At 37.5% G+C, this 14,223-nt stretch overlaps 1 protein-coding gene across 1 annotated transcript in view; it reads left to right on the forward strand.

Annotated features, from left to right (window-relative positions):
* The window catches only part of LOC129274065 (vascular endothelial growth factor receptor 1-like), a 40,786-nt gene that overhangs the window by 20,304 nt on the left and 6,259 nt on the right, over positions 1-14,223 (forward strand). The window contains exons 8-21 of the mRNA XM_064108707.1: positions 2,081-2,246; positions 3,013-3,300; positions 3,671-3,797; positions 4,531-4,769; positions 5,906-6,208; positions 6,646-6,948; positions 7,707-7,961; positions 9,172-9,269; positions 9,987-10,149; positions 10,871-10,975; positions 11,292-11,402; positions 11,641-11,840; positions 12,532-12,645; positions 13,918-14,040. Coding sequence (XP_063964777.1) covers positions 2,081-2,246; positions 3,013-3,300; positions 3,671-3,797; positions 4,531-4,769; positions 5,906-6,208; positions 6,646-6,948; positions 7,707-7,961; positions 9,172-9,269; positions 9,987-10,149; positions 10,871-10,975; positions 11,292-11,402; positions 11,641-11,840; positions 12,532-12,645; positions 13,918-14,040 — 2,595 coding nt within the window. The remainder of the gene's footprint in view (positions 1-2,080; positions 2,247-3,012; positions 3,301-3,670; positions 3,798-4,530; positions 4,770-5,905; positions 6,209-6,645; positions 6,949-7,706; positions 7,962-9,171; positions 9,270-9,986; positions 10,150-10,870; positions 10,976-11,291; positions 11,403-11,640; positions 11,841-12,531; positions 12,646-13,917; positions 14,041-14,223) is intronic.

A 14,223-nucleotide genomic window follows, 5' to 3' on the forward strand; every position in this document is an offset into this window, starting at 1 on the left:
CATAATTAAGTGTCAATTTATGTATAAATGAAATATATAAATGAGAAAATATGTGCCAAATGATTCTGGAAACAATTGTGTAAAATAATGAAAGACTTATGCCTGAGTGAGAAAGAATGTTATTTGCAACGTACTCTCGAATGCACCCACAGGTCCGGATAATCGGGATAAGGGATTTATCCGGATCTGGGAGACCCAATATCAAATACATGCAGCTGCCTGAGCGAGACGTGTGATGTTATTTTTTCCCCCGATATATAAAAAAAGAGAATGTGATAAAATGGTTGCACTGTGCCCTGATTTACTGGAAAATTATCCTGCCTATAAAGTTCTTTCTGTGATTCGGGTAAGATATCTTCATAAAATATAATGTGGTTGTAGGTAGACTATATTGGAAAATGTATGTACCTGGTAATCAAAGTGAGTTTGCATAGGAATTTTGATTTTAGATTGAGATCTCATTTCCCCACGTATTAGATTTAAAAATAAAATCTCGGCAAGTGTGCGTCCGAATAATAGAAAGATCCGGATAAGGGGAGGCCAGATAAGAGAGATTGGACTGTACTCGTGTTGAATGCTCTGACCAAAATTATATGAGTTTCACATTTATTCGAACGAGAGGACAAGATTATCTTCTATATCCAGTGCTTTACGCTTGATACTACCATTGCTGCCCCTGCCTGGTCGGTAGTTCGGGTACGACGACCATGAGTGATGTCACCAATGGAGACCTCAAATGTCAGAAGAGTCGATTCGACAACTAACTTCATCTAAAAGGACATGATGAAATTTGTATCCAATAGGGACATGGCTTACATTTTTGTGAAATGTACATTCCGTTCTTTTATAAATCTTTCTCCCCATATCTCATTCTTGAGAAAGGGGGAAACAAATACAACTTGTCTCAAAATTTGTGTGAAGAAAGGTGTATTTTCAATAGAACTTCTGCCAAAAAGCAAAATGGAAGGGAGATATTAGGCCTAAAACGCGCCTGGATGAGTTCATTAGATGGGGGTGAATCATGGAAATCAGTGAAAATAAATGTTCTCCTTTCTTCATTCTGAACTCCCTGACTTAATTTTGATCCGTCTCCATCAACTTTTTAAGAAAAAGGGTGCATATTTTCATAGAAATACCATGTGTTATATCAACAGACACCCATGCGTACAAGCAGGAGGAAGCCAAATGTCTCATATTTTTCATAGTATGCTGAGAAATAAGGAAAACAAGCATGACACTTCCTTTTTCCATGCAATAATATTACATTTTCCCACATCTGCCTATCTGTGTTTGCGATTGATTTTGAGTGTGATCTTTTTTTTAGCTTAGATATCCTGATCTCACAAACTGTACCAAATCTAAATCTAACATGATATATGGTGACAATTGACCTTGTTTGTACAGATGTTCTTATGAGATCAGTGTCTACTGCAACTACTATCAGTTATCTTTGAACAGGCAGATTACATTTAAGGATAATACCAGAAAGAAAAAAAAAATTGCACAAAGGAAATGAAATCATTAGCGTTACAGAGTACACAACTTTTATTCACTGTTTAGACCCCATTCTCATTACCACACTAAAACTAGTTTTACATGTAATGAGAATGATCGAAGCGGTCTTGGAAGTGATCTTCCAATTCAGTTCAGAGATATCAAGATGTAGTTTTCAAGATGGATCGCTTTGCCTCGTTAAACCGGTTTTAGCTAAGTGAGGACACAACTGTTAGTGAGGACGCAATCGGGAAGCGATCTTTGCACATTTCAAGTGTTTTACTCCACACACTGTGTGTAGAATGTCTATGCTGTGGTTTGGAATTCCAAGCCAAACACGTCACCTCCACTAAGAGCGTTCCCATAGCAACAAGGCCACTTTACATGAAGTTGTTTTGAAAACCACTTTCTGCTGATCAAATGGGAATGCTAGCAAAGCGGTCTTTCACACTGGTTTCCTGAACTAATTTCCAGTAAACTAGTTTTAGACAGTATATTGAGAACGGTGTCATTGTGTCCTATTGTATTTGATATTTCATGTCAGTAATATTTTTATATTATTTTGATTCCCCACTTCTATCAACAGCTTGAACCTGACCCAAACAGCAATGAAATAGATTATGAAGCTGGATTTACGTATTACAAAACAAAACTTGTTGGGAATGCCTCTGTGGATGACAATGGGATCTACACATGTTATGCAGCAAATATTGGGGCTGAGGCAGAGGAAACCATATCCGTTCAAGTGCATGGTAAGAAGAGATTTAACCCTATCTAGGCCGGGGGAGGGGGGCTTCGAAATTTGTGCGTAAAGCTTACGCCGCAATGTCTCAGGATTTTTTTCCTTCAAGTCTCCTGCATCTCTTAATTTTCGACGCCCTGGTAAGCAGTTTCGAAATCATGCAACATTTTGTAAGTGCATGTCAGGCCAAATATTGCTCAAAAATGTGATTTTGTGTAATAACTCATATTATCATGCCATATATGATGGGCCGGGACATAAAGCTGCGCAATTTGTTTGCAAACGATACAAACTATGCCAATTTTGATATTTTAACAAATATCTTTCACTAACTTGTGATAAATATTCTTGACCAAGAAGAAAATATCACAAGACTCTAATACGAAAACCCTGCCATGTTTTCCGACCACCTCTTGATTTATCCGCCCGATGTAGAAGGGATCCCTAAGCTATGCACTCAAGTTATGATGCAAAGAAAAAGAATTTTGTGTGCCTCGATTTCTAAAATATATTCATATTACAATAGGAAAATATGCAATTAAAGTGAATATAACTCCAAAATTCCAAAGAGTTGCTAGTTTTCTCTGCATTTAGTGATTTATTGCAGCCTCTGTAGAAAAATTTGAATAGGAATCGTTCGTCACACTGCAGTCACAGCTCCACACACAGAGTGCGCACTTTGTTTTAATGGAATGAGACTATGAAAGCTTTCATGTTCTCATTCCATTAAAACAAAGTTCACCTATTCTTATTTGTGTTATGTACTGTTCTTCCAGCGAGAGGATACGCCGACATCAGTCACCGATTTAACGTCTCCGACCCGACCACGAACCTGACGGCCATCGTTAATCACGACAAGTGCATCTCGTTCGATGTTCCCGCTTACCCTCCACCCAAATTCAGGGTTTCTCCTCCGAGGAATTGGGTCCTGACAATGAATGAAAGCTCCAAGGTCCTCACCATGTGCAGTTCAAATGTTTCGGAAGCTCACGAAGGAGACTATACCATGTATGTGTGGAATGATTACCAGAATGCCAGTATTACCTTCTTCTTTACAGTGCAAGGTATGACCAAAACCAAGGACTGATTCATGACGATTGATGATGATGATGCTGATGATGATGATGTTGGTGATGATGATGATGGTGGTGATGGTGGTAGTGGAGTTGGTGATGATAATGATGATAGTGGTGGTGATGATGGTGGTGGTGATGATGATGACGATGATGATGATTATGATGACGATGATAGTGATTGTGATGATGATAATGATGTTGATGATCATGATGATCATTATAGTAATAATGATGGCAATGATGATAATGTAGATAATTTTTGTGATGATTATGATGAATATGATGACGATAATGATAATGGTGATTATTGATACATTGGATTTTAACACATTTCCATCATGCCTTGTCATATATGTAGTACCGCCGAGATCTTCCATAACGATTAATCCTGCACCGGTCACACTGTTCAATTCATCAATAAAAGGCTTTGTCATGGGCATGACATATACCTTGGAGTGCAAATCTACAGGAAAGCCGAAACCAATGTAAGTTGAAGGATATCAAAGTACAACCTAGCATGAAGTTGTTCTAAATAAATAGATAGATAGAGAGAGAAATCAAATAAGCATAATCCTAAACATTTCGTCAAATTTGGATGTGAAAATAGAAAAGCTACAACAATTAAAAATGAATTTTTCACTATGCAATATAAAAAGCACCATAACGTGGAAAGGAGAGAGTTGTTAATGTTAGTCACTCACATAGGTATTTGGCTTCATTTAGTGGCAGGTCAGATCAAAGAAGGGTTCATAAAGCAGAATACTCTAATTATTCCTGTCCCTATGGGCACGTTGGCTGTTGCAGAGATGTCTGACTGACACGACCATAGATCTAGAATGTGTAGCCATATTTCGTTATTATTTTACTTCATATAGTGGCTTTTCAGGGCCCCATCTTACAAATAGTTAGGCTTGATCCAATCAATCGTAACTCTATCAAAATCCATCAGTGTCGTAATTTTTTTCTACAGGAAATTTGCAGAATGTCCATTGTAAACAAAGGCGTACACACCAATTTGTCAAGAAAACAATTAATTTGTGAATATGCATCGTCCTATTTAGAAACCATTTTGAACTATCATACATTTTAGATCTTGATGTTGCTGGCCGTCCATAGTTGTGGTTGATAGGATCGGTCGCAACTCTTTGTAAAATGGAGCCCCAGGTGAATGAAAAAGAGATTATAAAAGCAGAATATTCTTATTACTTTTGTTCCTAGGGTGTATTGGTTGTTTCAAAGATGTCCAACGGACCCAAGTGTAGATCCAGATTGTGTAGCCAGTGATCGCTGGGAGAAAGTACAGGTAGCTACAATGTCAAGTGTGGAGTATTCCAGTGATGACAGCATTGCTACTCTGATCGTTGAGGCTCAGGAGTGGACCTTGTACCGCTGCACAGTGTGGTCTGCGTCGGAGTTCTTTCAAGACGTCCATCAAGACGTCGATTTCAAAATCCTTGGTAGGTCTTAGAATCCATGACCAGGGGGCCGTTTCGTAAAGCTCTTCGTAAGATAAGAGCGACTTTAAGAACGCCTGGTGAACCTTTCTTACGCGCTAAACCATCGCCAATGAATAAACCATTTACCACAAGAAAGGATCACCAGTCGTTCTTAAAGTCGCTCTTAACTTACGAACAGCTTTATGAAACACCCACTTGTATTGTTAACTTTAATTGCAACCCTGGTTTAAATCAACTATAGAGAGCCACTCGTGACAGAAATCTCTAACAGTATAGATCAGCAAATATGGTACTCAATTCATTCATACATGTAGCTCTCTGGGAATAAAAGCTTGATAGCATGAGAAAAGCATTTGGAAATTACAGAGTAAACATACATGTAAGAAACATACAGCAAGCAACATTGTTACATTTTGTGCTTCCCATGATTTTAGTCCAGAGTTTGACAATGACCTAGATTAAATTGGGCCACAGAATATGGGCCAATGACATTAGATCTGCAAGTGGGTCGTAAACAAATCTTAATTGATTGTGAGGTTGATTTTTATGATTTATTACCTTGATCAATTTGTGCAATCAATTTGTAAATCATCAAGTGAGCAATCAATCACTATGTTCTGTGGTTGTGAGACCATGATTTCAATTTACCCCAGTGGAAAATCCGCACATTTTTACCTGAGAGACATGTTTTTCAAAAATGCGTAGTTGTAAAAAGGTTGTCTTGAATCATTAACAAAAAGCATCTACATATTTTTATTAGCAAGCATTATATCCATCATAATGATAATCTGGACAGTTCATTGGTTTAAACCCTTTCATGTGACCAAAGATAGGTCCAACCAATGTGAAGAAATTGAGATAAAAATGGTTATGATATTGGGTATTTAAATTGCACACAGTTTCCACCTTGTTAGGTGCTCACGATGCTCGTAGATCAACTTGGCAGAGCTAGGCTGCTGATTCAGGCGCTCACAGCTTTATTGAGGAATTCCTTCCTTGTGGTGTCCATTTATCACACCTTGGTCAACTGCAGCATTTTGCGGATGAATTTCTCCCTGAAGGAAATAAATGTTGTAGCGGAGATTTGAACCCACAGCACTCTTATTAGCACGTGTCATATATCCTCATTTTTGTAGATTCTGAGACAGGTGTGCGCATATCAACAGACTCCGACCTGGCCTTCATTGGTGACGATCTCACTCTGGAATGCCATGCGACTGCATTCTTCTTCACCGAGATCAAATGGTTCTTCGTCAACCCCAATGGCACTGATCGTTGGTTAAACAGCTCCACGCCAAAGTACAGCTCCTATTCTCTTGTTTCAACTCTGCGTGTAAGCAACATCACGGGTAACGACGCGGGATCGTACGTGTGTGTTGCAATCAGTGGTGATAATCCAGATTGGGAGAAAAACACGACACAGGTCATCGATGTCAGAGGTAGGGTCATGGGTTTTCCTCTAGTTTTTTAAATTAATATTTGGGTTATCAGTACAATTTAACATTTTAGTAATGTTTATTTCTTCATCCTGAGGTAAAATATATTATAATTATTACAATAATTATTATTATTATCGTTGTTTTTATAATTTGTCTTATTATAATTATTATCATATTTTGGAAATAATTTTTTTGGTCATTATGGTTGTAATTACATGCAATATCACTGTTTTGATGATTATTATTATCATTAATATTACTTGATTATCATTATAATTAATATTAATATCATTACTATCGTTATTGTTATCATTATTATTAGTGGTAGTTAGAAATAGTAGTAGTAGTAGTAGTAGCATTGTTATTACTATCATAATCATTATCATTGCCATTATTATTGACACTACTTGTAATGCATTTCTTGGTTTCCCCTGTAGAGGTGAGCGAGCCAGAGATTATCAGATCATCTGATGATCCCATAGCTATCAGCCTGGATCGCATGAAAGAGAACCTCCGCATTCAATGCCTTGCCAGAGGGCTCCCTCGTCCAAGCCTGAGCTTATACTTCACCCAAGCAGACCCCATTCTGCTTGAGGATGCTGTCGTCGGGGGCAACGCATCGGTGGTGTGGCTGAACTATGATGTGGTACGGCCGTCCTTAGCCATGAGTGGGAGTTATGAATGCGTCGCAGTGAGCAGAGGTGGAGAGGTTCGACAGACATATCAGGTGTCTATAACAGGTTAGACTGGCATCAGAGGGGTGGTGGAGGATGCTGTTCGGGAAGGGGGGATGTAATTCAATTAATTTCCATCATGTTATTGTTATTTGAAAAAGATGTGCAAAAATGTGTGGTATATGTGAATGTGTTCAATGTGTTGTGCCCACAATGCTGTGTATGTCCACAGCACTTGTGCGGAGACATTCCTGTGCGTACTCTTATCATATAACAGTACAATTACAATTTTGGTAGAGACATTTGGATCTTTGATCAATTGTAAAGTCATTGCAACTGTTCCCACTGTTTTATATTCACTTAGTTTAAAAGGAGATGGCCTACTTCTCAAAATACCACATGGGCTATACTAATTTGGTCTACTTGCCATTTGGTGTTCATCTTCACTTGGTCAAATGCCCTCTTAGTATAAACCTCATGAAGTCTGATGGACAGTTAGTCTCATCCTCTCTGCCTACATCATACTTTTACTTTGTCCAATGAAACTTTGGTTCATAGACAGCTATCTATTCTTATAGACAAAGTGAGGTTAACCAACTGGATATTAGACGAATTGCATATAGCCTAACTGGAATTAAGACAAAATTGCGAATAGACTCGATGGCAATGAGGCCTAATGGTTAAAAGACAAACTGTTGTACCTATACTAGGAATAGACCATTTTGGATGAGACAGAACGGAAAGTAGACAAAACGGGTGCAGCCCTATGGGCAATTTTCCTTACCTTCCCGACTGACTAAAGAATTTATGGTTCATAATTTCAGAATTTCCTGAATTAAAGATTGGAATACTGAGCTCTGCAGTCAAAGTAGGAGACAATGTCACTATCAGTTGTTTGGTAGTGAGAGGATTCCCTATTCCAATGGTTCAGTTGAAGAAAGAGAATGTTCCAGTATCCCTCTCGCAAGGCATCGGTAATATCTCCTACACGCTCACAGCTCAAGTCAGTGATGGAGGAAAATACTATTGTGAAGCACTTGATGCTAACTCTACATCTGAGTTCATTGAGCTAGTAATCGGTAAGTATACTCATAATAATGATAATAATAAAGGGTAGATATATGACTGTACTGTGCACATTCCTTCCTTGTTAGGTGCTCAAGACACTCGTAATCACTGGCTAATTTTCTCTCCTCTTCATTTTCTTCAATTTCCTTTTCTTCCTCTTCTTTGTGGCTTCTTCTTTCTCCTGTCCTTCCTTTGGTTTCATCTTCCTTAGCATCTTAAACATAAATGGAACGTGGAACTTTACAATTCAAAAATTGTCTAAATTCATTTTTATGCCGATGTTCTGGAAGCCTGTGAGTCACTCTTTTGATTTGCCAAATTTCAGATGAAAATTTGTATTATTTAAAGAATAAGAGCATATCTTAATTTCTTACAAACCGACTCAACCCCCTCCTTGATTTTACAAACTGGCTCTAACCATTCTTTGTGCACTATAAGATCTCTGGAATGGCGCGCACAGGTCAAAGACCTGACCTAGATGCTGCGTATGCAGCACGCATGTGGTTCATGCCTTTAAAAAAACATGTGCATGGTATGAATGATTTTACAAACTGGCTCAAACCGCGGTTTGTGCCGCTAAAAAACAGTGCGCATGGTATCCATGATGATTTTATGAAGTGACTCAAACCCCCTGTTTTTGGAAAAAGTTAGCAGCTTCTAAAATGCATACATGCGCTTCAGTTCAAATATTGAAAGAATGAATACGATTGTGGACAAAATTTTGTATATTATAAAACAATAGAATGTATGCTTTAAATTGGTACAAATAATTGATCTGGTTTCTTCGAAAAGTGCAAAGTTGTGAGTGTCTGAAAAACATCGAAAATTTTGATGCAATTATCTAAAAATCATGTTTTGGAGACCAGTCGAGGATTAAGCCGGTTCATAAAATCATTGACGAAATGTTATTATTATCTAAATACTGCTTATCATTATGATAATATTTAGGCCTATTGTTATTGTGGGCAGGGTCATTGTTGCCATGATAATTGTATTCATTTGTCAAATTTCTGTGTGAGCTCTATATATCGCAATGATGGATGATGCGTTGGGTTCGGGGGATACATGTGCTCGGTCACGCGGGCCGCCGAGCATTTCTAGTTATTATTATCATTATTGTTTTTGTTGTTGTTTTTGTTTTTATTATCATTTTATGTTCATCATAGTAATGATTTTTTTGGTTAAGATCATTTTCCTTTTTGATATTTGTTGCTGTTACAGATAAAGCACCACCAGGCAATTTGCAGAAGATCATGCCTTACCTCCTCTCCTCTTTATGTTTGATAATCCTCATCATACTACTTTACTTCGTATGGAAGGTAAGCAAAACAAAGAATGATATCAGGTTTGACAAACCTTACCTTAGACCTTACTTCATTCCATCCACATGTGAACATTGATCCAGCCGGATAAGACACAATAGTTTTGAGGTGTCAACTATTGAGGAAAAACAATATGGCCTCGAAAATGTAATGTGTCTAATCTGGCTGGACACATGCCTGCATTGATCTGTATAGAGTTCGCCCTTGATGTCGATCCTGGGAGATGAGGACTGCTTCGTTTCATGCGATGCCACGACCTATCAATTCTTCTCCACCATGTTAGAAGTGGGCTCATTCCATTCCTTTGGTCCCAAATTGGGTCTATCTTGACAATGCTGTTTTCTGGCATCCTTACCAAGTAGCCCAGCCATGTCAGCCTTTGTTTTGTAATTATTTGATTGAGCAACTTTTGGTTTATTTCATTCTGTCAATAAAGTAATTTTCAGTTTGATAAACAAAAGGACTTACATGTTAAACTCACTTTATCACCAGGGAGGATGGGATTGAAAGCAGACAGATGATAATGTGGGAGTAAATAATGCTACTACCAATTTCATACTATTCCATTTTCCCAAAATCTGTTATTTTTCAACCAGTTTGCTGTTTTTCTCCAACATATGTTTTATCATTTGTTATATCTATTCGGTTCATTTAATTTTTCACATGTACAATGATGACCTTGTAAGATTGATGCTCTGTTTTACTGTAATACAGTGTCGGCGGAGACCTAAAGTTCGTCGAGCATCGCGCCTACCTCCCATGGAGATGCCACGCCTTGGTAGTAACAGGCGATCGATTTATTCAGTGAGCGATGATCCATATGAGAACATGGCATACAATCAACGATGGGAGTTTCCCAGGGAGAGATTAAAACTTGGTAAGTGTGGGCGAGATGAAGTCACCATTTCCTCCAAATTTTCCCTCAGGGTTGAATGTAGGTGCTTTGTAATGACTTAAGTTAAGGGACTCCTAGTAATTTGCCTTTCAATGTGCAGTCATATGAACTATTTAGAGAAAATAAGTAAAACGATTTCGTATAGAATTTTTAATCAGTATATTTCATAGACAAAAAAATTCTATTTTCTGCTGGTATGGCATTTGTCTAAACAATGACACAGAAGAAATATGGTAGTTGTGATTTTGATGCAGTTTTTGTTGTATCTCTAAGGGTTGGAGGGTATTAAGTAGTATTTTATTAGTGATAATGTAGTGGTAATCAATGCAAGTAGTAGTAGAAGTTGTAGTTGAAGTAATAGTCGTCATTGTAGTAGTAGTCAGGCGCGGTTCCACCTGGATTAGATACAATGATTTTGAGAGGTTGACTATTGTACAAAAACAATATGGCCCCTTAAATGGTATTGTGTTAAACCTGACTAGATCAATTAGTAGTAGAAGAAGTAGTAGAAGTGATAGAGGTAGTAGTGGTAATAGTGGTTGTAGAAGGTGGTAATTACAGTGAAGTAGTAGGCCTTAAGTAGGCCTTCATACTATCCAAAATTTAAGTCATTATCATCACAAACAACCATTATCATCATCACAGTAGTATTATTATTATTTTTCTGTTGATATTGATTTTGTTTTGTCATATTTTTTCACAGGAGGTATTATTGGAAAAGGAGCTTTTGGTCTGGTCATCAAAGCTGTTGCCGTAGGCATCGATGGTACTGAGAAGAACATAACAGTTGCAGTCAAGAGACTCAAAAGTATGTTGAGGCGAAATGTAAATTATCAGTATCAATCCCCTGGTTTGGTCAAAGAAGTTCAGCTGTTCTATAATGATGAAATTATGCTTTAGATTAGATTAAGAAAAAATGAAATTTTATACAATGAAATACAAACAAAATAATGACAGTAAAACGTTGGCATACTGTCAATCACTATTTTTGTAGACTGTTGCTCATAGTTTTGCTAAAAGAAACTGCATCTTTAAGTAAGCTGATTGATAACCAACTGTTTCGGATAATACTTCTTTGATCCTTCTTGGATTATCTTTAAACTCTTGATTTCTTTTATTTTCAGGTGGAGCCTCATCCCAGGAGAAGAAAGCTTTATGGGCAGAACTCAAGATGCTCGGTCACATCGGGAAGCATCTCAACGTGGTTAACTTTCTTGGTGCTTGTACTCAAAATGGTGAGAAATAATAGATTTTACAAATTCTTGACTCTGCTTTCATCTTTACAATGAAATTGAAGCTGAGCACTGGTCTTTCCATAAAATGGCACATTTCATATGCATTTGAAGTTATTATTATGTGGATGAATTTTAGTCACCTTTCTTCTTGCATTTACTGCTCCAAATTCATGTTGATCATGTATCTTTATGAAAGGAGGTGATTCATGATGATTTTCCATGATCGTTTTTCTTACAGGTCCTGTCTTGGCAATTGTAGAATTCTGTTGTCGTGGAAACCTATTGGACTTTGTTCGTTCCAAGAGGAAATACTTCACCGAGACCCCTGAAGGCACAGGTAGTCAGAGTCACACGGGCCATTCTAGCAGTACCGGGACTAGCAGTAACTTCCAGACCTCATCAGGGAGTGAGAGGCGGATGAAAGCTGTCTATGATCAGGTGAGGTACCTTACCGCAGTCATAGCCTCATCTTTCGCCGCAGGAATCATGCGAACATCTTCTTATGGCTAATGCTCATATTTAGTCATAGACAAAAGAATGGGCCTGCACTGCAAGGAAAGGCGTGGCGGAAACTTTTTGCAGGAATCCATTGCAGGAAGCGCCGTTGTCTATACTAAACAGTGTTGAAAGATGCTTACAGGACTCCTGTGGGAAAGATTGTACGCCACTATTTTAAGTCTACTTGATTGTGTTATGTGGACTTTAATTGTAAGCTCATGCTGTTCATCTCCTGATTTCTTGTCGAGTATTTAAATAAAATTGTACAACACCTACTTAGCTTGTTGTACGCCAGCAAATGGGAGGCTGAATGTCAAACAACTGTACTGTTGCACATGCACCGTCCAAAATATACCGTCCGTAATGTGCCATTGGATGGTCAGGAACAAGGTGACGTTACAATAAAAATTAGCATTCAATACATTGCGCTTAGTAAATGCAAGTGCAATATGTGTTGGGCTTACTGGCTAAGTGTGCATTGCTGCTGCAGATGAGGTGTGTATTTGAGGGATTTTGCTTTTCACTTTCAATAATTTCTTATTTTCATAGATTCAAAAGGGTTGTTTTTGTATCCACACTCATTAACATTATTATATAATTGTTGATTGAATTGTTTGTTTTTGTATTGCAGGTGATTCCAGAGGAGCTTGCATCTGCTCTTCAAGATGACCCTATTGATGGCCAAGATCTTCTTTGTTACAGCTTCCAAGTAGCAAGGGGCATGGAGTTCCTAGCTTCGAAAAAAGTAAGATGATTTGGCTGTTGAAAATAGATTTAATAATAATAATATTAATGATAATAATAGGCATTTGTATTAAAAGAAAAAGTTCTTTTCTGAGACACAAGAAAAAGGAAGGAATATTAGAGTTTGGATGAAGTGTCTTAGTGCCAAGAACTGATACTGTTAGAAAAGATAAGATTTCAGTTTAGCTTTGAAAGTCTCTAATGATGATATAACTCTTAAATTTAATGGTAAGTTATTCCAAAGAAAAGATGTTGTAGTAGAGAAAGATTGCTCACCATAGGGTACTTGTGCTTCGGGGGGGGGGGGGGTGTGGGGGTCTTTAGAAGAAGCTGGTGTGATGAGCTCAGGCTACAAGCTGGTGTATGAGGCATGGTAAGGTCTTGTAAATATATTTGTGCCATACCATTTAAAATTTTTCAAGTGAGAAGAAGTGGTTTAAAATGTGTATTACCACACAAAGTAATTGTATTACAAGGTCACAGTCTCTAGAAAGGTCCCATTTTATATAACCTGAATTTTACTTTATTAATCAATAACAAATTTGGCATAAGAAAGGACCTTGTAAGGAGGGGGGGGGGCCTATTGTAAGATTGACCAATGCTTCTACAAGTTAAGGCACTATAAAGGTTTTCTCATTTTCTAGTGCATCATAGTGATTAATATATTAATTTCATCTGTTTATGCATTTCACACTTTGAATATTTGTAATTTATGTCTAGTTAAGCCAATGATATTGTTTTTCCCCATCATGATGCATGGGGAAACTTATCATCATTGATATGTTTCCTGGAATTAATGAATCTTCGAGAACAAAGATTGCAACAAAGTTTCTAATTATTGAAATTGTTTTGCAAAGCACTGGCACAATTTTTATTGAAGTTACTCGCCTAGAGATTACGTATCCTTTCATATCAATGTTCTCAATTTTTAACCATCAATCACCCATCATTTCTATGTATGTATCCTGCAAGATATCACACTTTCGGTTTATAGATATTGGAATTGTCAGAAGTGCTTGACCCGCAATTGGTGAGCTGTTTTCTTATAAAGGAGAAATATATTTGAAAATTGCATTGGCTTTAAAATTTCATGGGACTTTCTTCCATTATGCTGATTTTAAAAAAGTACTATTTAATGGCCCAGGACAGGTACGACGGATGGGGTTATCTTATTCTCTTTCATCCTGTACATGGTACAGGGTTTTTGCATTTATAAGTCAAAAAGATTATATTACGTACTCATCTTTCAATAATTTTTTTTTTTTCTGGAAAGGTAATTCATCGTGATCTGGCAGCCAGGAATGTGCTAGTGACAGAAAACTACACGGCCAAGATATGTGACTTTGGACTCGCCAAACACCTGTATGATGACCCAGACTATGTCGCTAGTGGAAAGGTATCCAGTAACATTATATCTTTAACGTAGTAAGGTTTTATACCTTAATTATGCTAATTTCCTATCTATAATTCATTTCTGATGCTAGGAGTTGTTGGCTGGAAGTCAATTTTATGTCAAATACTAATTTGACATAACTTTTTACAATTGAATTTGGGTGTTTCTCTTACAAAAGGTGTATTG

The sequence above is a fragment of the Lytechinus pictus genome, chromosome 13, assembly GCF_037042905.1.
Source record: "Lytechinus pictus isolate F3 Inbred chromosome 13, Lp3.0, whole genome shotgun sequence".
Lineage (NCBI taxonomy): Eukaryota > Metazoa > Echinodermata > Echinoidea > Temnopleuroida > Toxopneustidae > Lytechinus > Lytechinus pictus.